Source organism: Micropterus salmoides, unplaced genomic scaffold, assembly GCF_014851395.1.
Source record: "Micropterus salmoides isolate LMB-PRFRI ecotype aquatic unplaced genomic scaffold, ASM1485139v1 Ms_hic_scaffold_2, whole genome shotgun sequence".
Classification (NCBI taxonomy): Eukaryota; Metazoa; Chordata; class Actinopteri; order Centrarchiformes; family Centrarchidae; genus Micropterus; species Micropterus salmoides.
In genome coordinates this window covers 29085928-29111996 of record NW_024041150.1, presented here as the reverse complement: position 1 = coordinate 29111996, position 26069 = coordinate 29085928, and the positions used below count along the sequence as shown (strand labels likewise).

The window sequence follows — 26069 nt, the reverse complement described above, 5'->3', positions numbered from 1 at the left end:
TAGTAACAAGATTTCAACTTTTGTATTTACAGGAAGTGATACAAGACTCTACTAAATGCAAGTCTAAATTTTGTGCAGCTGTGAGAAGCTCCTCCATTTCCTTTGTGCCTTGCATTGCGTCTATCATCAACTCACTGGAAAATAAAATCACGTATTAGTAACCTATGCATATCGACTCTTAAAGTGTGGTTTTGTAGTTCAAAACCTGCTTCGAGTTAGTCTGCCATATGGAAGCAGGACCAACGGCGTCGCCGGGTCATATTTCCGGGGCTTTTGCACCGAGCATTTTGACTGTAGCCCCGTAACTCAACAACAACATCAAAAATATTTTCCTTATTAATATGCAATAATCTTTACACAGCCCAGGTCTTCAAAGAAAGGAGGCTACAAGCAATAATATGACTACAATTTTTTATCAAGTTCACGTAATGTGACCCCCCACCACCACCACCATTACTCAGCCTGCCTGCATTTAGAGTGAGATAGAGAGAGCGCATCATTGCTCACAGCTTGTCAGCGATTACTTAATTGTCCCACACAAAATAGTCATCAAAACATTTAAATATAAATGTTGTCAGTCAGTGTCTAGTCAGTGTATTTGCTACATACAGGCAAAGTGCAAAGTAGCGAGAGAATAACATGACACACCTGACCGCGATACAGACACCTATCCTGCCCTGCTGTCTCTGTCCCCCTCGCTCCGAGACACTTTGCTCTGTTTGGGACTTTATCAGATGTGCTGAAGTTAACATTTGTGTGGATGTGTAGTGAGATTTCTGTCTGATCACAAGTGTTTTCAGTTTCGGTTTTCTACCTCTGATGAAGAGCAGTGAGCTCGTCTCATCCAGTACAGTCCCAGACGGGCTCTGTCTGTCAGACGGTCTAAAGGGGAAAACCTACAACCATATCAGCAGAGCAATGACGGGTTGGCACAGCAGAGGGGCAGGTAGATTTTGTTAAAATATTATGACTTCATTGGATTGGACATGACTTGTTTAGATTGCCATTATATAGAGAGAACACAGATATGTGGGAGAGATTTTGAATGTGCCGAAAGTATTGAACATGAGTACAAAATCTGCTGAAACACAGGAGCTATAAAAGTCCAGGAGTTTCTAACTGAATTAAAATGCATTTATTTATCATTGCAGTGAAACATGCCACATGCAAATTTAAAGAGGTCACTTCAGTCATGCCTACATGTGTGTTGACTCATAAGGGATAAAATTAAAGGAGAAAAGTTCTACAGGAGAAACACATCTGACACCAGTACAGAGTGCCTGAGAGCCTTACCGCATTATATTACACTATGTTTTTATATTCTGAATATAGTCAGAACAGAACATTCACCAGAATGCAGGGGAGGACCCCCCCCCCTTAAAATGATTTGTTTTAATTATTATCAGTATACATATCATAACAAATGTATTTATATGGCCTATGATATTTTTTTCTTCACCTTTATTTATACAGAGAATCAATCTGTAGTGACAGATTATCCTGCTGAAACCAGGACATCTAGTTTAAACGTTTCCTGTAATTTATTCCAAGAATTTGCAGCATTATATTCAAAGGCCATTGCAAAGGGCTCGAGGAATTTGTAACACTAACAAATCTTTGGAATGTGTCTGATAACCGCTGACTTTCCAATTTATTTTAGGGGTTAGATAGGTGGGAAGTTTATGCGTTATAGCCTTATAGACGAATAATAACCAATGCCTGGTTCTCCTGGCGACCAAGTAGTCCCACCCCACTAGCGAGTACAGTAGACAATGGTGTGTGTTGAAATTGGCACCCGTAATGAACCGCAAGGCAGCACGATAAACTGCATCAAGACGTTTTAGCACTGCAGCTGAAGCATACATATACAGTATATCGTCATAGTCAAGTACTGACATGAAAGTATCTTCTACAATGTCAATTCTATGCTGATAAGACAGACATGATTTATTTATGTAGAAGAAACCAAGTTGTGTTTTAAAAGTAAGATGGTCATCCATCCATTCATTCATCCAGTGTACTAATTTTAAGCTCATCCAAATGTTGTTGTCTGGACTTGGAAGAGAAGAGTATATATTTAGTTTTACTTGAATGCAGTACCAGCTTCAGATCAATAAGATGTTTTTTGTAGAATAAAAAGGTCTGATTGAAGAAGAGCAAGTGCATAAATGACTGTGTCATCCACATAAAAATAATATTTACAGTTCCTCACAGTGTTTCAGATTTTATTTATGTAGAGAGTAAACAACAAGGGACCTAATATTGAACCTTGAGGAACTCCTTTTTGAACAAGTAGGACATCTGACTTTGCACCACCTATTACAATGGCCTGGGTTCTATCACTCAGATATTTTTTAAGCCATGTGCAGGTGTTACCTGTCAGACTGATTGAGAACAATTTTCTCAAAATTGAATGATTAACTGTATCAAAGGCTTTTGACAAGTCAATAAAAAGAGCTGCACAATAAGATTTTTCTTCAAGTGCTTTGACAATATCATTAACAAGTAAAGTAGTTGCTGTAGTAGTTCTGTGCCCGAGTCTGAAGCCCGATTGATATTTACTGAGGATATCCCTTTCAGTTAAAAAAGCACGCAGCTGTGAATTTACTAAACACTCCAATATTTTAGCCAAACAGGATAATTTAGAAATTGGTCTGTAGTTATCAAGGACCCTTGTGTCTCCACCTTTGTAAAGAGGCAGCACATTGGCCACTTTCCATACTCTGGGAATAATCCCCGTTGTTAATGTAAGATTAAAAATATGTGTCACGGCTTCAGAAATCAGTGGGGCAGCACTAACTAGCAGACCAGGCTCCAGCCCATCCGCCCCTGTCGCTTGTTTTGTATTTGTGGCACACAGAGCATGTAGTACTTCATTTACAGTGAAGGTTTTAGTGCAAAACCTTGAGTGTCAACAACAGCTTTAGTATAAGTATCCAGCTTAAGTATCCGTAGAGTTTCTTTCAAATAAAGAGCCAGCTGCAATGAAACGCAGATTGAATGCTTGCATAATTGCATTTTTATCAGTAACTGGTCCTGTACCAGATATTATTTCTTTTGGTAACGGGTTGAAGAAACTGTTTTTTACTGTTTTTACTGTTGTACCTCAATGATTTATAGGCAAAGTAGGTATAAGGTTCAGTTTGACAAATGGCATAACAGAAAATGAGACAGTTGATAGAGTTGCTGTGCGTTGGGTGGGTCGATACAAGTAGAGGTCATTTGGGGGTGAAAACAGGTGAAAACATGAAAGATCTCTGGGCTGGGCTAGGCCCCCAATGTTTGAAGAGCCCGGAAACACCCCTGAGCAGGACACAGCAGGTCAAGTAGCTAAATTAGTCTGCTATCTGGGTCAACTCTCCTGCTGTTTGATATCTGTGGTTTTAACAAGAGTTTTAGATGCACCTGCACAGCTGCAAAGATGTCATACATACTCTGGTGTCACAGCATGACAGCTGGAGTAGTGAAAACAAATACAGTCACCCTCAAGGCTATCTTATCTTGATTTTTTATTCAAAGTCATGTTGTGTGATCCTTGTATACAACGGTTGACAGCTCAACTAAAATTTAATCGGCCATATACATCCCACTTAATCTCTTGGATTACAACCAATATATTAGGCCCAGGTATATCACAGTAACAAGTGGACAGGTTTGTTGATATCAAATGTTTTTTTATAGTATATTCAGTTAACTTGCAGGAATCTTTAGTGCTACTTTTAATATCAGTCTACATAAGGAGTGAGGGAAACCCACATGTAGGCTTCTCTCTACTGGGCTGATGATATCAATGAACACTTTCTGGTAATCTTTGAGACAATGTTGGCACCCGCCCAGTGTGTGTTGTGCAAACATTGAAGTAACTGTATCATGACTTCTATCATCTGTTACTGAATGACTGTGATAAATGAGCCATGTCTTAGTGCATTGATCGCAGAATTAACTCATTGTGGTCACAACAGCCAAGTGTATGTATATGTGTGTGTGTGTGCGTGTGTGTGTGTGTGCGTGTGTGTGCGTGTGTGCGTGTGTGCGTGTGTGCGTGTGTGTGTGTGTGTGTGTGTGTTTTGTCTTTCTCAGCTGGGGTTATGTGACAGCAGGGGTGGGAGGCAAAAGAGGCGTTAGCTTGGTGAGAAGGATTACCTATGTCTGTTAGGTCTCCTTTTCTTTCTCCTGGGCAGTGTCACGTCTCATTAGTTCTGTCCTTCAGCCCGGGATAGTCTGGCTTTAGCGGGATACATTTAAAATGCAGGCAGCCTGGGCGTCCAAGAACACCAGGTTTAGAGGCAGAGTGATATGCGTGCCTTCAGCTTGAGAGGCTTTTTTTACTCCCCTCTCCAGTAAGCAGACAGGTAAACTTCTCCCAAAGCTGGCATTGATGGCAGTTAAGCCTTCACTTGTTTAAGTGAAACGGATGGCTCCATCTCAGAGAGACAGAGAGAGCGAGACCTGGTTAGCGTGTGGTGACAATCTGTTGTTGTGGTTGTCTCATGAGGAAAGCTAACAGACCTGCATGTAATATGAGTAAAAGAGTAGGGGGGTTGCAAAGGAAGAAAGCAAGGGGGAGTGCATTTATAGACAAGGGCCATTAGGAGTATTGAGGGTTCATTATAAATTCACCTTTGTGCTTTTTCACTCTTGGTTGGACAAAACAAAATATTTAAGAATGTCAAAACACACTCTTTTTACTTTTTTACTTTTATTTTGTGACATTTTTAGAGCAAACAATTAATCAGTTGATCCAGATAATAGTCTGCACATCAATCAATAATGAAAATAATCATCAGCCTGATTGCAGTGCTTACCTGGAACTTCAACCCACACAGTAGCTCCTGTTCTGACATTTTAAAAGTGACTTTATTGGTATGAAAAGAGCAGATAAGATTGAGCAACCTTTATAACGCTGAAACACTTAAATTAATTAAATGTAATTATAAAATCAGCTGACAACAATTAAAAATAAGAAAATATTTATTTATCCCCCATCGGGAAATTCTATAGGTGTGGACTCGAGTCACAGATATGATGGCTTTAAACTCGATATGACAAAATAAAAAAAGACTTGAAACTCGACTTTGACTTTAACACCAATGACTCGTGACTTCACTTGGACTGGAGCCTTTTGACTTGAACTTACCTGATACCCTCCCCAAACCAAAATACAAATTATGATATTAAAAGAAAACTGTGTGCTGCGCATCAACTCTTCATTTAACTCATGAAATGATTTGACCTTTGTCAAACTGTGTGAAACTGTGCCTCTGCCTCTTTTTCTGTACAGGTTAATGCTTTATTCAAGTTTTCTTTATTCATTATTCAACGCTCGTTCCAAATATGAAATGGTATTAAATGTGGTGTAGAGCACCTTATGACTTGTTTAGGACTCCAAACTCAAAGTTTAGGACTTGAGACTTGACTTGGGACTTGTAAAACAATGACTTGGTCCCACCTCTGTGAAATTCAGGGGATACAGCAGCAAGTTACAAGATAGAGTAGAGCAGATAAAAAAATAACAACAGAACTCCAAACAGCAATGAAAAAAGAAATAAGAAATTGTGCAATTGTACAAATTATAGTGACTGTACAAGATAATCAGCCATTTACGTCATTCATTGAGCAATGTGAAATATTCAGTTTCATTCTTCTCAAAGTTGAATATTATCTCTGTTTTATATCATTATAAAGTGTAATATTCTAATATGTTTGGCTTTTGGACGGTTGGTTGTACAAAATAAGCAACTAGAAGGTGACACCTTGGGAACTATGTGACTACTAATGGTGTGCCTATTTTCTGACATTCAATACAGAAAACGATTTATCGATGAATTAAAAAAAATGTCCAGTGTGTCCATTCACTTGTCCACCTATTTTTATTTTTGGGAGACAGACATTTGTTAGAGAGCTGCTGATACTCTGACATTCAGCTGTGGTGCGGCAAATACTGTATACATGTAATTATAGTCGGTATTCTGATCTAGCATATTTTAAAATCCCATTTGAGACACTTCAGTTAACAAATCATTTATTCAATAAATGTAAAGACCTCTTCAACCATTCCTCTTAAGCATTCGGCCTAATCACTTGCAAATCCTTCCAGTCAAATGGCTCATTAGAAGAAATCACTGATGTTAAGCTGGGCGGTACAAACATTCCCTATTGTGCTTTTCTCTTCAAGCTGCTGTTAAACATGCTACAGGGGACAAACAACCAATTCATTCGTAGCCACATTTCATTTTGCAAACTCCTCTCATCCATGTGGGTCATTGTATCCTTCATCTTCCACTCATTCGCTGACCCAGAACGGCCCGTATGTTTTTTTTGACCCCTTGCCCCTCCCATCTCTCCAGGAACCCCCAACCGCCTCCTCATCTCGCCCTCCAGCTGGTTCCCTCCACCTTCCAGAAGCCGTGGAGCTCTCCTGGCCTTAGCAGGGAGGCTAATCTAGATGGCGGGAGGCCTCCCCTCCTGCTAACGTACACAAGAGTGGGCAGTCCTAATTGCTTATGTCGTAAAGCTCTCTGACCTGGATAAGCCTCCACTCCCCAAAGCTGTCGATATTAACCCCACTTTACCTCACCAAACCTGCCTCTCCTGATCCACACAAGCCACCCCCACTCTAACATTTCCACTCCTTCTGCCATATTATTAACATCCAGGGCCGGGGGCGAAGAATTGGCACACGAAAGAACTAAGTAATAACTACTTTGAGTGGTGTTTCTAATTTATGTATTTTTCAACCTTGTAAGAAAAAGGCTTCGTGTAGCTCGAAGCAGAGTGGATAAAACTTGGGTAAAAGTACAAGACAAAGCTTTTATTTTAGCTGCATGAATAATTGACCTCAAAAATATGAAGTCACATCTTTGAAGAGGAAGGTGTGATAAATGGACAAAAAAGTGCAGAAGCCAAAGCACTGGGGTTGCGTGCTACTAACTCTTGCGTGCCTGGGTCATGATTGAGGCCAGTAATGCTGGCTTAGCCACAAAATGCCACAGTGTAGACAGTTGTCAAGTGCCGAATGTCACACGTGCTTTACCTCGCTAACAGATGGCCGGCACACCGATCATCACTTTAAACAACTTTAAAGCTACGCAAACAGTTATTAATGTTTTTAGCTTTCTACAACCGGCTTTTCGTTGTATAATGGATAGGCTATAACGTGAAACATTCTTGTGCTCAGCTGGTGTAGCTGCTTGGTTGCTGTTCCAGAAGTAGGCTAATTCTGTTCATATTAAAACTGGAGCCTTGCTGAGAACACCTTCGAGTCCACTTTAATACAGATCTTAATTACTAAATAGCAGCTTTAATCGGATGTGGGCCCGACACACCCTGTAATCACTGTCACATGCTACTGGTGCAGGGATGACTTTAAACCCCCATCTTAAGCCACGTTATAACACAGGTTAATGTCAATGGTGTCAAGTGCTTGGTGAACGATACTCCCACTGATATCTTGTATTTTTCTCACTGTGAATGACCCACTGCACAAAAAAACCCTACAAATTCTTACATAACTTTAGACAGCTAAGCTCAAATTAGTGAAATCTGCTGCACTGGTTTATTGGAAACATGTTCCCAAGACATTAAGCGCTGTAGTTCTTGGCTTGTCCTGCCCTCGGCCTCTTCACCTCTTATTTAAGTGATACTTGGAGGAAGACTGTTGACATTACTTGTCATTACAAATCCCTCCGGTGAAGTTAATTGATTGGATTTGTGCATTTCCAAGTGCTCCAAATAGCTTTCGGATGAACCAGGATGTTGTTCAGCGGTTTTACCAACTGACTGTATCTTGTGTAAGTACAACGAGCGACAGATATGGGTGAAATAAAAGTCATCCAATTGGTTTAATAGAAATTCCAACAACAAAAAAAACAGATAAATACACAAAATAAAGCACCACACTACGTCATCACATAAGGTAATTTGATGAAATTGATTTAACTCCAAAAATACAGGATAAAATTGATTTCATAGTGGTCTCCAAGATAAAAATGCTTCATAGCAAATATTTCAGTTTTGTGCTACAGTTTTCCTGCTTGGGGAAAAAAAATATTTAAAAAATGGTTCAACCAATTCCAGTTAAAGGAAAACATTTACACAATAAATACATCTCATAAACACTAAAAGTGAGGAAGGAAACATTATTTCAATCTCTCCAAAATCACATAACAACTTAACACTTAAAACACAAGTTTGTGTATGCATCCTTTGCACAAGAAGAGTGGTAGTTAAGGTTTAATACTGTATGTAGCTGTAGGTTACAGAATAAGTGTAAGATCAGTTATTTGCTATTTCCTAGTGGTGTTAAGATGAACATTTCCACAGTAATCCTTTTGACAACACAGGCTGTTGTTGTTGGTGGTTTACATTTTGATTGTGCAGTATTTACTATGTGCATTATTTCTACCTGTAGCCCACCTGTAATCCTCTACTTCCCCAACTCTACATCATCTAACAGCTGTCAGGTCCTCAGTGTTATAATACAGTAGCTTCACACAGTCTTGGTGAACTTATGGCATCATACAATGTCCTGTGTAACATTTCCAAGTGTGTTGTCGTCCTCTCAACTTGTGAGTAATCTCTTCAGATAGTGTGCAGTGGTATACGAGCGCTCGCAGGGTACTGGAAATGTCTGACATGTGCTGACAGCCGTGGCGCAGACATCCGCGCTGCTCTGCTTCAGGCTAAAGCACAATAGTGCATCACAGCACTTAACACTCAAGCGCCCGCTGCCACCTGGTGGTCGCATCACTAATTGGCACAACATTCAAAAGAACTGAAAAGTGATCCACTTGTGAAAAACTGGGTTTGCAGTTAACCTGATTGCAATCATATTTTGCTTCATTATTGTTGTTGAATAGTTGAAAATATCAGACACAATGTTTGGAACCAGCCCAGACTTTTTCGGACCCCCCTGCCTGCCAGAACTGAAGTGAGCAACTGAAATCATGGGTTTATCTCCCCTGCAAATCACATGTTCACCAGAAAAAAGAAATGTACATCTTATATTTGGTTTCACAATTGTGGCAGTAGCCGGTCAGAAGGGTGTTAGTTCTGTATGTATGCAGAAGGACTTGTTTCATTATACAGCCAATCATATTGTTTCATTTCAAACTTTGCATAAAGCTGTAACGTCACGGTTCTACCTTCGTAAAAGAAACACCCTGATTTTCTTCCTTTTGATAAAAAAACCAAACGATTAAATATAAGTTTTGACACAACGCTGACTGCACAATGGGACGACTAAACGTGATTTCAGTTGGACTTTTAGGAATCTTTGATCAGCTGTCATGAAATGTCAACCCTTAAACTACATGTCACATACATGAAATTGGGACTTTTTTTTTTACGATCTCTCTCAGAGACTCATGTAGTAACATCTGGAGAAGCTCAAAAATGTTTTAAAAATAGAAAACCTACCTCATATGCTTTAATATTAAAGTAATTTACAAATCTGGATTTTAGATTTGCTTTTGATTTAAAAACAAATGGCAATCTCACGGGTTGCTAGCAGTTTTTTCCAGTCTTTTATGATCATTTCTTCTTTTCAGTCCCAACTAGCAGGACGCTCTTGGAAATCCTCAGAGAACCGTTCCCTGCTGCTCACTTTAAGAGGGTCTTGAAATAAACCCAAGAGGAAGTTGGATTAAACTCCTACTGTGCCATCACCACACGAAAACCAGGGCGTTTTGGGCAGGGAGAGCCTGACTGGAAGCTAAATCTGGTTAAAATAAGAAAAATGAACGTCATTTCAGCAGGAGACTGATTTCATTAGAGACAGACAGAGTCCTCATCTTGTTTCAGCATCGTCGGTTAGAGGATGGGTATTTGGTCTTCAGGCCTTCTTTGAAGCTGCGAAATAGAACCCGGTTGCGTTTGTTCTCCTCTTCCTTCCTGGCGTGGAATTCCCCCTGGATCTTGAAGCCCCGATGGACCACGAAGGCTGAGCTCAGCACTGAGAACCTGTACCCAGCCACATGGAGCTCGCAGGTCTGGAGGGAGACGGAAAGACAGGGTGAGAGGCGGACGTGGAAGTGGGGATCGGTACATGAGAATGATAGACGAGACGAGAGACTGAGGGTAGAAGAGGTGAGGAGAAAGGTGACAGCGAGAAGGGCAGAGGGGGAAATGAGGAGGAAGAGACTGAATATGGCATGAGGAAGATGAGGCAGAGGAAAGGAGATGCAATGAAAAAGGTAAAGGAGTGGTATGGACAGCATTTACTCTGGGATGAGGTGTCAGAACGAGGCAGTGAGGGGAGAGGAGATGGACCAGGGTGAAGAGATGCTGCCACAGAAAGAACTGAGCAATGAAGAAGTGGATAAAGAAGAAAGAAATAAAGGGGAGAAGAAACTACAGCTGAAATAATGGATCCATTAGTCAACACAAAATAAACTAACAACAATTTTGATTTTAGCAGAGGCCGAGATATCGTGACTTTTACTCCTTAGGATGGATCAAACTGCAAAACCCCTGGATCTTAGGCTTCCCATTAGTCTGGGTCTTTCAGACTCAACACCCCTATTTTGTAACACAGGCTTTCTGTCAATATATTCGTAGTCTCACGGCCAATATCAGTTAACCCTGATGATATAATTGAGTACTGAGTAGTACTCCTTGTGCCAGGAAAATGACCTTCATGGGTAAAATTAGCATTTTGTCCCCTTAATCCGATCTATTATTAGGCAAAGGTACAAAAAACTCACTGGTTATAGCTTCTTAAGTGTAAATGTCTTTTGGTTTTCTTGGTCTTTAATGATAATAAACTGAATATGTTTGAATTTTGGACTGCTGTTTGGACAAAACAAGGAATTTAAGTAAGTCAACTTTGGCTGGGATAAATTATACTGGACAATTTTTCACTCAATAATGATAGTCACCATTTTCTTTTTACTTGACGGAACAAAAAAACTATCTGATTATGCGTGTAAAACGTGTAAATCAATGAATCAAGTTAATTAATTGCAGCCCAAGACAAAGACGAAAAGGTATGTGTGTGAAGGAGAGGTATGCTGAGAAGTTAATAGTGAATCATCTTTCTGTCAAACCACTGCAAATAAATCCTGCAGTGAATGACATCAGGACACTGCTGTCACATGCCAAGAACAAAATGTGCTCAGATTTACTACTCTCAGTCAAATAAAGGGACTGAATGAACACAGCTCATAAAATTCAATATTTTTCTAATTTTCAACTTGACTTACTGCCAAAAAATATTCCAAGACGGACAAACGCGTTGTTTGCTTGGTCTTTTCATGGGATTTGATGACAATAACAAAAAAATGTGGAATAACATCAGCCCTGTCATGTTCAAAGGACACCATTTGATCTCAACCTTGTATCAAACTACTACCGCTAATTTTAGAAAGTTTTCAGATGGACAGCTGTTCAGGACAAGGTTGCGATGGAGCTCAGTGACTTGTTGGTATTTCATGTTTCGACTGACCCTGGGGAAAGGCGATAAGGTGTGTTTTAGGATAAAATATTGTCTGTAATGTGTCGTCTCTGCAAGTAGATGTGATCTGTTTTAATAGACTTTGTGCAGACAGTGCACAGGCCTTCAGCTCGCCTTGTCTCTCCTATGCCACCTGCCTACCTGGTGTGCATCAGACTGCGTGCACGGTCCACTTGCTAACTTTCTCCAGAGCTTTCAAGTGAATCTCAGTCTTCATCAGTTAGTAGATGAACAAAAAGTTTGTTTAACGCAGTGTTTCACATGTATTATGTTCAAATTTTACAAACCTGGCTGATTCGATTGAAGCCGTATTGCTTGAAACTCTCGTCATAGAGCGGCACAGTGCGGGGCCCGATGTAGAAAGGCTCCCAGGGGTCCACCCAGGTGAGCGTGTAGGCCACTTCCAGGGTGCCCGTCTCTCTAACGTGGCTGTTAACCCACTGCGAGTAGTTGGTGGGGGCTTGACAGCGAGGACACAGCTCTTCATAAAACGGCCGGACCTCGCCCACCTGGTAGAGCTGAACCAACTCTGCCTTGGTGGCTGGCATCTTCCGCGCATGGCGGATCTCGAAGGCAGGTAAGACAAATACCTCATCACTTGCTGCCTCGCGCTTCATGATCATGGACAGGAACTGCTGGTGCAGGTCGGCGCTCGGCATCATGTCGATATCAATGACCAGGATGTAGGTGGACTCTGTGCCACCTCGGGCTACATTGCGGAGAAGGTTGTTGGGATAGGAGATGTTTCCACTGATGGCATAGTTCTTGTATTTATCCCTGTGGGTCTCCAATCTGGAGAACACAGAGGGACAGTCTTCAAGCCCTGCAAAATGCTCACGGTCCTGTTCAGGGAAGCTGGCCATCTCTCCTGAGAGGCAGACCAAGTGGAAGTCCACCAGGGACTGGATCTGAGGGCAGAAGAAGCTGAGTGCATACACCAGAGCTGTGGCAAACTTGACATCTTGCCCATGTGCGAATATGGCCAGAGAGAGAGGGTTATGCCATCTTTCCAGAAGAGACTCCAGTTGATGCAGGTTGTTGATGGTTGTGTGTGAAGCTAAAGCCAGGACATTGGAGCTTGGTTCGGATCCTGGTTTGTGATTTGTGGTGAAATCACTTTTGATCAAGTTCTTGTACACCCGGTACTGACCGCTGTTGTCAAAGATCCCACCAGTGGACAGCGAATACCTCAGACGCTCCTTCCGCGAGTTTTTCTCGGGGTGACCATTCTTCTTGGCCCCAGAGCCCCCAAAGAGCTCAGAGTACCTGTACCGCTGCTGCTTACCGTGAAACTTGGACAAGAAGGACAGGTATATGAGCTGCAGGAGCGCCACGATCAGCAGAGCACTGAGCACTACTTTGAAGGCGGAACATTTCTTGGAGAGATGCATTCCAGAGAAACTGCAAACTAGCAGATTACTGTACACAAAGCAGGTTCAAACACCCGACCAGACTGCCGTTTCCTTTGGGGCTGGCTATTTTTGTCCAAGCGTCCCAGCTAACATTACCTACATAGCTACCACGATGCTAACACTGCTGCCTATTCGGCTGGAAATACAACGGATACTTGATTGCATATTTTACTTGTTGGTAGCAACGCTGCCCCAGATTCACATGAGACTCTTGGCAGCACGAATAAAACGACGAAACTAAGCCAGTGTATGTGATCTCCATCAAAATGTAACACTGCTGCTGCTGCGACAGCGGCGCACGTCGATACGTACTAACCGTAATGTCAGGAGTTAAGGCGCCCACCGAATTAGGTCCTGGAACACCGCTAGCTCTTAGCTGCTAGCTGAACCGGTGCTAACGGTCACGGATGAAATTAAACGGCTGTTTTCACTCCTTCGCCAGTTAACGCGAGAGTGCGGCTGCTGAGGGTAAACAAATGGTCCTGAACAAAAGAATATAGACACATATACATATGCACAACGATAAGAAGGTATATGCTAGACGTAGGGAGTCCATATGACGAGGTGGCCGAGTGGTTAAGGCGATGGACTGCTAATCCATTGTGCTCTGCACGCGTGGGTTCGAATCCCATCCTCGTCGAAAGTTTTTTTTTTCGTAGATCACGTGTTTAGCCACTGGCGTCAAATACCGATGCTCTTGTAAGTAACCTTGGTAAACGTCGGTATTTGACAACGTAGCCTAGCTTCAGACCCAGACAAAGTACAATGTAGGCTAAGTTAATCCATCCGCCGTCTGACACCAAAAACAAGTTCAGATATTTTAAAGTTTTTTTTACACAAACTAAAATTTAAAAAAGTACTTCTTTCAACTCAAACCATGATCTTTTTCCAAACTTAACCAAGTACTTTTGGTACCTAAACCTAACCAAACTGCGGCATTAGGCCTACACAACGTTAACCACATCTTATAAAGGCAGATGCTGAAGGGTACCTTTTGTGTCAAATAGTTTGAACTGGGCATTACCTATGCTGATTAATTATAAATAGCGAAAGTAAATTAGACAGTGCTGGAAGTGGGGCGGTACTCTCTGGGGTACTGTGACTTGTTTGCGCACTGACAAGAGACCTATCTCTCTAGTCTGTCTTGCTAACCTAGCTTGGCAGTGGGTCTCTTGGTCGGTCTGTGTCTGCCGGCCACTTCCAGCTCTGTGTTCTGGGACTTTCTGTCTGACAAAAGTGAGAGTGAACACAGCGTGAGTTTAATTTTGTAATAAAACTCAGGTTTCCAGCTGCAACCTCTTTGGGTATTAGACCGGACAGATTTTCAGTCTCATTTTAAAACAAGATTAGGCTATGTAGTCTCCCAGCCAAGGTACCAACTCTGGACTAATGCAAGACGGAAATCAAAGGACTGACTATTAACGAATAGGCTAAATATTGACAGCGCACATCATTTCCTCAGTTTAGACTGTGCTAACAAATCAATTTAACCACTCTGAGCTTAAGCATGTGCTACAGATCAGAGAGAATACAACAAGCTTTATTGTGTTTCCAATGACGGGGCTTTATTATTACGTTGTGGTGGCAGCACAGACTTCTTGTCGCTCACTGGTCGAGTCATAACACCACTGAACGCAAAGTGACCTCACATCAGCATTATGAATACAAACAGCAGCCTCTCTGTGTGAGGCATACCTGTGAAAACAATGTTCGGGTCATGAATAAAATGCTTCACAGAGGGGAGGGTGAACAAAGCTGGCACATTCATTTTGATCTACAGTGACATGTTTACAGGATAATCTCTTTGTTTATTATCATAACACGTTGTCAAAATGTTTTACCAGGACATTATGAAAGCTTTCACTTTTACATTGTTTGTCAAATAGCTTACAAAATGCAAAATCTCAAGAACTTAAAAATATACCGATCTACTTTGTACCCATTTTTGAACCCAGCACTTTGGCAATTATATCTTAATGTGGGCAAAAATGCTTTCTGTAATCTGAGACAGTAAAATATTTACTCGCTCATGTGTAAATGAGACTAAAACAAGCACTCAGGATTTTAATTACATTTTTTAATTTGTGCCACAGAATTTCAGAAACTAAAAGTCAGCTCCGCTTAAAGGCAAATGTATGACAAACATCCTTAACTTTATTTATTTATTTATTTTTTTTACACACATGCATTCACGAACATAAGCAAAGTACTTCAATACCAAGTGCATTATGTTTAGCACACATGTCACCAATCTCCAAAACCAAACTCATACGGTGAAAAGTGAAAACCTACATTTTGTGACTCCAACTACGTTTTCAGTACTGCAGAAATCACAAGGCCCTGCTGTCACCCTCTATTACTACAAGCTAGGACACTAAAACGCCAGCTCCGCTTTTAGACCCGCCTCCTTCGCTGTCCCTGGAAGATGCTGCCGACTGGCCTTGTGCTTCTCCTTCGCCCTCTCCCACCAACCGGATGTTGTAACGTTCCCTGTACTCTGTGAGCTCCCGTCCTTTCGACTGCATCTGTGTGTTGATGGACTCTATTATTTTGGAGATCTGTGGGGAAAACAAGGGGAAGAGAGTGAGATTATTTCTCCTAAATTGAATTTTAGATTTAATTATGTTAAATGGAGGAGGTTTTTAACTTCAAATGGAGGTCATTGCTATCAGTTTTTATTGAATCACAAAACAATTTGCAATTAATTTTTCTATTGAGAAATGTATTTTGTTGAAGAAAATTGAATGAAAAAAGATTTTACTAAATTTTACTGTTTTTATTATTAAAAAGCTACTTGTATCCAGCCATTAGAGTAAAGTGTTTACCTTACAATACATTTAACAATTACAACACAAGTGCATTTATATTGTTCTGTTTCCAGGTTTGCTAATACTTTTCACTAGTGACGTTTAAAGATAATGTACTAGTGCGTTTGTTAATCCATCACCTGTTCTTTGTTGGTTTCCAAGGCTGGTAGAACTTCTTTTACCGTCCTCTCCACCAGCACTCCTCCTACTAGACGAAAGCATTTCCTTGACGGGTCCACGTCCTTCAGGGTGTCAATTACTAAGCTGGATGGTGAAAAAAAAATGGTGACGTTAAAAAAACAAAAATGAATCCATCTGCTGGTCAGTTTTCTAGTCTGGTAACTAACCTAACTGAACACGTAGGATCTCTCAAATTATTAAGCTGTATTTGTGACTAAAGACATGTTTTAATGACATTAACAAGATATAAAAGCTAATGTCACGTTTGTGGTCAGCAGAATTGTTGTTGGAAATGTCTTTCTTGATCAAATAAGAAAGGAATCAACAGTGAATCAAAAAGGCTGCAGAGGTAGGAACATCTGCTGCTAACCTGTGCTCATTGATCTCCATCTCCAACTCTGCAGCTTTAGAAGCCATACTGCGCTGCTCCTGACGCATCCTCTGAAATGTTGCCACCACCTGTCACAGAAAAAAAACAACCTGTCAGCAGCAATACAGGCAGGCAGACTTGTGTCATATATTTTAATATATACCGTTAACCTCTATCATGCACTTCCTGCGCTCTTCTTTTTCCGTCGCCTTACAATTCACTGGTATTAATTGCACTATTTGTTAACCCTTACTTCTTAGCAGGTATTTACCCCAATAAGGCTGTACATATTAATAGCTCTTACTATTAGTAGAACATACTTACTAGTATCTATTGTCACTTGTAGATCTCTAACTGTGTTGATGCTTTATGTATGTTGTTCCTCTAATGTAAGTCGCTTTGAATAAAAGTGTCTGCCAAATGAGTAAATGTAAATGCAATATTAATAACTTACGGAGTAAAATACACGTGACCGTTACAGCTTCACAACAAAAGCAGCAACTTTGATAATTGATTACTATTTGCAGCCTTTAAAATGTTAGGATTTACTACTTTTCTCTACTTCATGTCATCATAGATGTAATATTTTCAGATCACTGACTATTTCTCAGACAAATTTGTTTGTTTAAAAATATTTTCTGACATTTTAGAGACTAAAGATTAATGTATTACTCAATATAATAATCAAACAATAAACAATTGTTATCTGCCCTATTGTCAGTATATTTAGCTCTATAATAGTGCTGTATTTCTACAGAAGAAGTATTTTGAATGAAGTACTTTTTGATGACACAGTGGTAATCCTACTTAAAGAAAAGGATCTGAAGCCTTTGTGTACCTCAACGTTAGTAAAAAAAAAAAAAATAATTGGTTGGTTGGTCTAAAGTGATTAAAAACAGATTCTCTGGATAAGACCAAAAGCACCCTATCCCATCAATTTTAATGCACCCAAAACACCCTAAACTGTTTGTTACACGCACAAAGTTGTGACAAACTCAATGCAAATAGCATGTAACGTTATGGCTTTACTCTGGCTCTCCGGTGTTAGGTTCAGTGGAGAGAAAGCAGGATGATGGCGATGGGGAAGCTAACGTTAGCTTTAGCTAGCTGGGAGCCAGTCAGCGGCTTCAGCTTCACCTGATAAGACTCAACGACGACGACGACTGTACCGACTAAATCAACCTACGGCGGAGGTGAAGGTACCTGTTCAGCAGACGGGCCGGACTGTTTTCCACCGGCGCTGTTGCTGGATTTGCTGCCCGTGCTGCTACTGTTGGCTGCCATCTTGGAAGGGTGTTGCTGTGAAGGACCCCAAGCAGGATGTGTAGAGCTGGTTCACGCGAGTGCCTGCGTGGAAATGCAGTGCAGTTCCCCCTAAATGTTTGAAGACAGTTAATATGGTCTGACGCGTTTCTCTACTGTTAAGCTGTAGATCGCCAAATTGACAAATCTAAGGCGTGTTTTTTCCCCCTGTGATTTGCATTCAGTAAGTTACTTTGCAAGAGACTCGAGCAGGTTTATCAGCAACTCTGAAGACTGAATACTAGCCTAATAATATTCTGAATTTTGTACAAGCAGCATAAAATCTCCAGGGACTGGTACAGCATATTTTACTCAGAAATACAAATGAGCAGCAAGTGTTTTTGTCTATTTGGCAACATTTTATATCCATGAAAGTAAATCTTTATAACAGAAAACATATATTTACAATTTTTATAAGAAATAAATACAGTAGAGTGGATTCAAATTAATATATCAACTGTCCAAAAGAAATTTGTCAAACACATAGTTAGTCTTACTGCCTTCGTGTTCTTAATGTTTCTAATCGTGGTGCTATACTGATGCAGTTCTTGGAGAAAGTGTCCAAAGTGTGCTTTGGGGTCAGTCCATTTTTTCTTGTGGATGAGGAATTTTCCCAATAATAATACCAACTGTACAAAAAAATACATAATTTTCCTTGTTGTTTCTTTCAAAACATGTAATGTGTTTTTCCTGAAGTTGAAATGTTTGTCCAGTTTTCCATTTTATATAAAGAAATTTAAAAAATATACAACCAAAAAATTCTACAGTATATATCACAAATTGATTCTTCATCTAATTGACAGAAAGTGCAAGAATACTTATTCTAAATTTCTCAAACGTCTTTTTTTACCGGATATATACGATGTAATATAATGTTCGTCTTTGTTACTAGGCCTATAAATGTATATATTTCGTCACTAACAAAAGTCAACAATACAGGATCACAGACAAAGACAAATACTTTCTAAATCCAGCAGGTGGAGGTGTTGTGCTTCAACGCTGGTTTCCACCGTCTGATAACCAACAGAGAAGAAAAACGAAGCTCAGCTGATCCTTCCTTCTGTGCACTGAACCAACCAAGTGTGCCACAAACATGGAGTGAACAGCGAAGGGGACGTGCTGTTTGGGTCTCTTGGGCCAATGTTCAGAGTCAGGTGCATTTTGGGAACATTTGCAAAGTATCTGTTCTCTCCACCAGCCTGGAGAGAGCAGATCAAGCTGCAAAACAGGTATGTTTATTATTCTGACAAGGGAATAACGTTACATAGGTACCGAAACCTAACCTACGATAAAGCCTACATTTGTATTGTCCTGTTTAAATGATTTAAAATTTCGTAAAGCTGATTTAAATGTCCTCATATCCTAGTAAAATCACCAGGAGTGCAAAGCTGTACAATATTATACAGCAAATATACCAGGATAACTAGTTTAGTAAATGATCAACCATAGTTATCCTGGCATCTTTGCCTGGCATGCAGCTCCTGTGCACTTCATAACAACCTCTTCTGCATGCAGGATGTCCACTTCACCTCGCCCAGTGGCAGCAGTGTGCCAGGTGACAGCCACCCCCGACAAAGAGGCCAACTTCTCTGCCTGTAAACAGCTGGTGGAGGAAGCCAAGGAGCGAGGGGCCGGCATGGTCTTCCTGCCTGAGGGCTTTGACTACATCGGCTCCAGTCGAGAGGAGACTCTGTCGCTGTCTGAGAGCCTGACAGGAGACACAATCTCACTGTATGCTCAGCTGGCCAGGTAAACAAACAGTGTTTTAATTATGTTCCCGGGAAACACTTACATAGGTCCCACTTTAATTTGTTTTAGGTGATTTTGGTATTTTACTCTTGGCTCGTCCCAAGCAAAGAAAATGTTTTTTCTTGAGATAAAGAAGACGCAGATCCAAAAGTGTTTTGCTTCCTGCTTCTTCACCATTTCTTGAGGCAGAATGTACACCTTTGGCCTAATGACTTATTACCCAACGAGCAAATAAAAGACACAGACCTGGTGTGCCATAGTAGTGAAGTGGATTCATCAAAGTTTCTCATAACATATTGTTAGTATGTATTTGGTAGCTAAGCAAGATTGGTGGGTAAAACTCTGGATCTGTAAGCAGGCAGCCACTATTACAGGATGACTGTTGCTCTTAGTTTAATCTACTCACTATAGTCTCATGTGTTATGTGAGGAAGTTGTGAAAAATTGGCAATAATTAGGATTTCTACAGGTATTTTACCCTTTTATTCTTCCAGGAAGCTGGAAGTGTGGCTGTCTCTTGGAGGTTTTCATGAACGAGGGCATGACTGGGAGTCTGACAGACGGATCTACAACAGTCACATCATCATCAATGATAAAGGTAATCTCTCTTTGCATTCTTTTCACTGCTACTACACACACAGACACACTTTTCAAGACCCACAGTCCATGTTTTCTACTTGATGATTTCTTTCTGTGCGCTCAGATACGCTCTCACACTGACACACTGTCATTATATTCACAGGTGACATCATTTCTGTCTACAGGAAGTCCCATTTGTTTGATGTGGAACTGCCAGAAAAAGGCGTATCACTTAAAGAAAGTGCCTTCACCATCCCTGGACCCTCCCTCACGTCCCCGGTTCAAACTCCCATCGGCAAGGTGTCATCTTATGAAATAATAATTTTTATTTATTAAACCTTTAAACCAGGAAAGGCTCATTGAGATTAAGCATCTCTTTTCCAAGAGAGTCCTGGACCACCTATACACTTACACAGAAAAGAGTTTAGGAATATTTTTCAGCTTGGAACCCAGAACCCAGAATGCTAAATATCCCTGAAATAGGCATGCAAACGGTTGAAGTATTCCCAAACTGTCCAGGTTTTCTTGACGGGGCTGGGGCGATATGGCAAAAATGTTATCACAATACATTTTTGTATCTCATTGGATATCAATAATTATCACAATAAATGTCAAATCATTATTTCTTTCAAGTTTAAAGGCAGGCTTGCTAAATATTTCAGGGACCAGACTGTTAATTGTGGTTTTAAACTTTTCTTTATGGTCAGAACAAACACTTGATGCCAAACAGTGGATTACATAACAAATCTGAGTCAGAACATTCAGTACAATTAAGTAAAATATTTTTTCAGTCGATTTTCTTCAACAAAATACATTTCTCAATAGAAAAATTAAGTGCAAATTGGTTTGTGATTCATCAAAACATTTGTAATATTGTTATTGAGGGTAAACTATATCACAATGATTCTCATTATTGTTTTATTTCCCAGCCCTAGTTCACATGTACTGTATTTATTTTACTGTAAGTTTACTGGAAAGAAACGCATATTTTTAATCAGGACTGGTACGTGTTGTCTGTACGGTACAGTAGGAGATTTATAAATTTAGAGAAACAAAAAGGCACATTTGGCCTTCCCAACTACAGTCTGTTTGTGTTCTGTGTCTTGACCATCTTTATGTTGTTGCCACAGGTTGGCTTGGGCATCTGCTATGATCTGAGATTCCCCGAGTTATCTGCCGCTCTGCAAAGGCATGGGGCCGAGATTCTGACGTATCCATCAGCCTTCACTGTAGCGACAGGAGCTGCTCACTGGGAGGTGAGATGAGTCATGATAAGACGACAGCCTGTTTGATTTCTCAGGCTAGGGATGAAAGGATAAACGTACTTGATTTTTTCCCAGGTTTTACTCCGCGCACGGGCAATCGAGACTCAGTGTTTCGTCCTGGCGGCGGCGCAGGTCGGCCGGCACCATGAGAAGCGCTCGTCATACGGCCACGCCTTAGCGGTGGACCCGTGGGGTGAGGTGCTTGGCGACTGCGGAGGGGAGAAGCCAGGCATGGTGCTGGTGGAGATCGACCTGGAGAAAGTGAGAAGCACCAGGAGGAACATGCCGGTCCGACAGCACCGCAGAGACGCTGGTTTCTATTGCAGTCTGGAGACGACTTGACTGCAAGAGAAGTTCACAGGCAACAAACTAAACAGGAAACAAGCTTTAGTTTACTGTGTGAGAAAAGAATCATTCTGTCTTCTCAAATGAAACTTTTAATGAACTGCATCTCATGAGACGACCCAATGAGTCTGTAAATGATTATTACTCGTACTGGTCAATAGATGGTACTGTTTGGTCAAAATAATATAGGGAACATGATGAAATGCAACAAGGGCTGGCTCTCATGTGCAGTGATCTGTGCTACTGAATGCATATGTACAAATTCATCTGTGATTAAATTAAATACTGTTGTGCTTAAACATTATAAACTCATACATTTCCTCCACTCAGTTTGTTTCCAAGTCAAATAAACAGTTGAATGTTCTTCTTTTGCTTGATGGTAACACGCCACTGTGATATAAAATAGGCTAATCAATGAAAGGGTGAAGAAATATTTAATCTCCACTGGGGCCCAAAAACTAGTCTTCTCTATTGAATGAACTGTTGTTTATGCTGTAGGATTAGGTAATATATGTGTGCCAACTAGTGTACAAACCCTTAAATCAAATTTAATTTTCATTTAGGCCTTTTTATCATTTAAGTTTCGTTTTATGCTCCAATATGTGGAATTATCAATTAGTAACAATTTTTGTCACCATCAATTAACCCGTCACTTAATTTTCCAATTAACTGATTAATCTTATTGGCTATAAAGCGTCACGTGTCAGGTTTTTCAGAGCCCAAGATGAGAGCTTCAGATTTCTTTAGAGTGTATTCTTAACCTCTGGAAGCAGTAGTTTGGCAAAAGTAAATGTATCTATGCTCAAGGTGCATGAACGTAGCTTTTTTCTACAACTTTCAACCACATCTCTGGTCTGACTTGTCTGTAACAGACGGGTGGAGTGGTCTTCCTCAGAATCTGATATCTCCTTTTGTGCAACCAACAGTGGTGTAAGAAGTACTCAAATATTTTACTTCAGTAAAAGTAGTAATACTGCAGTGTAGAAATACTCAATACAAGTAAAAGTTACTTAAGTAAAAGTACAAATGTATTTACATCAAAATACACTTCAAAAAACGAAAAGACCTCCAGAATTATCTATTTTAGAACAATGTATATTATATTACTGGGTGATAATTATTGATGGTTTGTTGCGTGTACCTATCACTTTAATGTTGCAGCTGGTAAAAGTGGAGGTAATTTTATTTACTTTAAATACTCATGGGTAGCTTAACCTATGATAATATATCATTATTCATTAGTTGATTAAATGTTGTATTAATTATCAGAATATGCAGTTACTAGTAATTAAATTCATGAAATAAATATAGTGGAGTAGAAAATAAATTTTTTTCTCTTTTAAATGTAGTACAAGTACCTCAAAATTGTACTAACATGTACTTAGTTACTTTTCACCACTGGTAACCAACAACCCAAAATATTAACTTTACCATAAATGATAAATTACCTTAATGATTGATCCATTATCAACTAACCAACCACCTGTTTCCACACTACACAGGACCATGCAGTAATGCTGGTTTGTCATTATTTTAGTTACTCTATCATGTTTTACCCTTTTACCCCAGTTAGTTTGATTGCCGTGGCCAGAGGAGGACAGTACATTTACGCAAGTTCTGTACTTATGTACAAATTAGAGGGCTTGAGTATTTTTCTTTTTATGCAAATCTTTTATCTGACAGCTTCAGTTATTTTACAAAGTAAGATTTTTACACACAAAACATATAAAGAGTGTACAAAACATGATGGTTTGTTATAAATTAAACTACCCAACAGTTTATATAAGTACATAATTTGATAAAAAGTAATTTTTCATGTAAAAACATTTCATGGTTCCGGCCTCATAAATGTGAAGATTTGCTGCTTTTCCTTTTGATTATTTTAACGTATTTTTTTTGATAATTTTGTGGTTTGGACTGACAAAAAAACAAGCATTGTGAAGTTGGGCTCTGGACAATTGTGACAACATTTCACTATGTTCAAACTATTTACAATCGATGCATGAAGAACATTATCAGCAGATTAACGCATAATGAGAAAATTCATTAACTGCAGTCTGATACAAAATAGTTCAACCTCAACCAACTACAACATTGAAATCCTGTTTTTACATTAATGCGTAAGAATAATAATCTAATGATATAATATATAATAGCATTACAGTCACAGAGGACATTTGCATAGAGTAGCCTACTTTGACTTTTAATACAAAATTTTACTGATTAAACTTAGGCAATATACTTTTACTTTTGTAACATTTTCAATGCAGTAACAGAGTATCTTTACAGTGTGGTATTAGTACATGGATTCGTTATTGCCCACTGTGGGCGGTGAGCCTGCTGCTGCCGCTGCTGCCGCCGCTGCTGGATGTGAAACAGGAAGTGAACGTCACTGACACAGGAATGGGACTGGAAAAAAAGAAAACACCACCATGATGATGAGGAGAATGTCAAATCCACTCCTTTAGGACAACCAAAAACCCTCGTTTCAACTCAGGAGGAGGATGAATCGTCGTGTCCGAGCAGGAATTGAGGAATCAGGAAGGTACGTTGCTCCGCGGTTTATTTGGGCGCTTATAACGGTTAGCTTACTGTGTGTGTGTGTGTGTGTGTTAAGAGACCATATATATATATATATATATATATATATATGTGTGTGTGTGTGTGTTGAAATATCCGAGGCCATCCATCCATCTTCTAATCGCTGTCAAATTTTATGAGCTCACAGGTTGATTTCACATCCTTGCTGCTGCCGAACAGGTGCCAGCTTGCTGAATCCTTGCTAGCTTGTGTGCCCGTCTGAGTATATGAATGTGGTTTATTTGACGCTTTGGTGGACCCGGGGCCTCGGCTGCAGACACAAGGGGATCCGAAAGCTGCTGCACCATCCATGCAAACAGTCCCCCTCTTTAATTTGCTATTTCTGCACATTTTCGCTGGGTAGTGCAGAGGTAACGGCCTGGCTAACGTGCCAGTGAGGTGGTGCTCTCCATGCTGGCTGTGTCATGGTGGTTTTGCATCGTTTGCACCGAAACTGAAATCACTCTTGAGCTTGTGAAGGCTGCATGCTTTCCTGCACATCCATCCTCCTAAAAACAAGCCTGTCCCTCATTTACCCAGGACAACGTGTTACTAAATATATAAGGTGTAACTTGCTCTCAAAGTAACTTGAAAGTGTAAAACTTTTGGGCTGGATAATACATTTATATGTACTGTGGTATTCTTTTTAATATTCAGGTATTTCTTGAATAACACATACTAAGTTTCCCTATGTTGATTTATTTTAAATAAAACTTGTGAATACCAGCTGTAAGTGACACAAAATGAAGCAGTGACATTTACTTTAGAGCTGATAGGATTAGTCCATTATTCATTTAGTCAACCAACAAAAATGATTCTGCTACGTGTTTAAAAACTGATTAATTGTTTAAGTCAGGGGTTTCATGTCCTTAAAAGTGAATATTTGCTGGTTTTCGTTGTCTTCTGCGATAGTAAACTGCAGGTTCTGGACCTTTTCTTGGATACATTAAGCAAAGTAAATATGTCAGCTTGGGCTAATATATAATTCTTAAATAAATTGCAATGGCTGGTTTTCCACCATTTTCAACCATCTTACAGACCAAATGATCAATTATATTAAATCTTAATAGTGTATAGCATGAACAGCCCAAGCTAATTTGCAAACAACAATGAAAACAGTTGTTTTTTAAAGTCTTAATACTTTTCTGATATTAAAGTTTTGTTGTATCAAATAATATTAGCCTACATATAGTTCAGTTACTTTGGCTGAGATCTGATAATAACTTGTGAAAATGACAGTTGACTCACCATCATCACATAGTCTGTTGACATATTTTCATATAACATATATGACGATTAGTGTAGACAGTGGTGCTGCAGATAATGACAATTTTTTATTATTGATTATTAAGCTGATTATATTTTTGATTCATTGAGTAGTTGTTCGGTCTATACAATATAATTTTTTACCTAAAAAAAGTGAAAATGTCCATTGCATGTTCCCAGAGTCAAGGTTACGTCCTCAAATTGCTTGGTTTGTCTGTCCAAAAGTTTGAACTCACAATGATGTAAGTGAAAGGAAGCGAACACTCACATTTTATAGCTTCTTAACCAGCAAATGTTTGTCCTTTCGCTTGTTTAATGACTTTTATGATCAAAATATATTTTAATTCTTTGTCTGTTGGCTAATAATTCCACTGGCATGTCAAACATGCTGAGGGCAGGGGACTCTGCTGGGATGCTGTGTTGTTGAGCTCAGTGTTATTCAGTGGGAATACATAAGTTCTGCTGCTGAGGAAATGTAGTTCCAAAGGTTATGGCTGTCGGATGGCAAAATAAAGCTCTGAAAATATAATAAATAAAGCGTACCTTTGAAGTGATATTGATTTTATTTTTTTGGGGGGGGGGCTAAAATAAGTTTTGCTGCTGACCCTGTCCACAGCAGTAAGTTGCTGACCGCCACATTTGGATCAGAACCTCAAACAGCCCCACGTCAAAAAACCTTAACTATTCCTTTAAGTATGGTGTTCTTTTTCCTTTTGACTGGAAAATACTGCTCATGTGCCTCTACGTGACTCTCAGATTTAAT

General features: G+C 39.9%; 4 protein-coding genes and 1 non-coding gene across 8 annotated transcripts in view; 3 read left to right on the top strand and 2 right to left on the bottom strand.

Annotated features, from left to right (window-relative positions):
• Window positions 1-7813: 7813 nt before the first annotated feature.
• b4gat1 (beta-1,4-glucuronyltransferase 1) lies at window positions 7814-13316 on the bottom strand. The gene is made up of 2 exons (XM_038732366.1): window positions 11740-13316; window positions 7814-9989 (listed from the first exon to the last, which is right to left on the bottom strand). Exons 1-2 carry the CDS (start codon window positions 12841-12843, stop codon window positions 9798-9800), a joined length of 1296 nt encoding a protein of 431 aa, XP_038588294.1. The 5' UTR covers window positions 12844-13316; the 3' UTR covers window positions 7814-9797.
• A 106-nt stretch (window positions 13317-13422) lies between these two features.
• trnas-gcu lies at window positions 13423-13504 on the top strand. Its single transcript has one exon. It is a non-coding gene; the product is annotated as a tRNA-Ser (tRNA).
• Window positions 13505-14920: 1416 nt separating this feature from the next.
• On the bottom strand, window positions 14921-17800 carry pfdn2 (prefoldin subunit 2). The gene is made up of 4 exons (XM_038731567.1): window positions 17425-17800; window positions 16222-16310; window positions 15812-15935; window positions 14921-15422 (listed from the first exon to the last, which is right to left on the bottom strand). The coding sequence occupies exons 1-4, from the start codon at window positions 17503-17505 to the stop codon at window positions 15231-15233; spliced, it is 486 nt and encodes a 161-aa protein (XP_038587495.1). The 5' UTR covers window positions 17506-17800; the 3' UTR covers window positions 14921-15230.
• Window positions 17801-18573: 773 nt separating this feature from the next.
• On the top strand, window positions 18574-21772 carry nit1 (nitrilase 1). The gene is made up of 6 exons (XM_038731566.1): window positions 18574-18752; window positions 19039-19272; window positions 19766-19869; window positions 20014-20150; window positions 20981-21106; window positions 21191-21772. Exons 1-6 carry the CDS (start codon window positions 18664-18666, stop codon window positions 21455-21457), a joined length of 957 nt encoding a protein of 318 aa, XP_038587494.1. The 5' UTR covers window positions 18574-18663; the 3' UTR covers window positions 21458-21772.
• A 2076-nt stretch (window positions 21773-23848) lies between these two features.
• Window positions 23849-26069, top strand: part of clcn3 (chloride channel 3) — a 48814-nt gene continuing 46593 nt past the window's right edge. For 3 of the 4 annotated variants that reach the window (XM_038730128.1, XM_038730126.1, XM_038730129.1), the window contains exon 1: window positions 23849-24005. The gene's annotated coding sequence lies outside the window, so the exon portion shown is untranslated. The remainder of the gene's footprint in view (window positions 24006-26069) is intronic. The other variant, XM_038730131.1, reaches the window with a different exon arrangement.

What these genes read in the sequence shown, in the direction of transcription:
- b4gat1 (XM_038732366.1), bottom strand. Translation starts at nt 12,843, where the DNA reads ATGCATCTCTCCAAGAAATGTTCCGCCTTCAAAGTAGTGCTCAGTGCT. An exon ending in GCTTCAATCGAATCAGCCAG is followed by an intron (nt 9,990 to 11,739) that starts GTTTGTAAAATT and finishes GTCTCCCTCCAG; the next exon opens with ACCTGCGAGCTCCATGTGGC.
- pfdn2 (XM_038731567.1), bottom strand. Translation starts at nt 17,505, where the DNA reads ATGGCAGCCAACAGTAGCAGCACGGGCAGCAAATCCAGCAACAGCGCC. An exon ending in ATGGAGATCAATGAGCACAG is followed by an intron (nt 15,936 to 16,221) that starts GTTAGCAGCAGA and finishes TTCACCATCCAG; the next exon opens with CTTAGTAATTGACACCCTGA. An exon ending in TGGAAACCAACAAAGAACAG is followed by an intron (nt 15,423 to 15,811) that starts GTGATGGATTAA and finishes TTTTCCCCACAG; the next exon opens with ATCTCCAAAATAATAGAGTC.
- nit1 (XM_038731566.1), top strand. Translation starts at nt 18,664, where the DNA reads ATGTTCAGAGTCAGGTGCATTTTGGGAACATTTGCAAAGTATCTGTTC. An exon ending in CAGATCAAGCTGCAAAACAG is followed by an intron (nt 18,753 to 19,038) that starts GTATGTTTATTA and finishes TTCTGCATGCAG; the next exon opens with GATGTCCACTTCACCTCGCC. An exon ending in CAGGAGCTGCTCACTGGGAG is followed by an intron (nt 21,107 to 21,190) that starts GTGAGATGAGTC and finishes ATTTTTTCCCAG; the next exon opens with GTTTTACTCCGCGCACGGGC.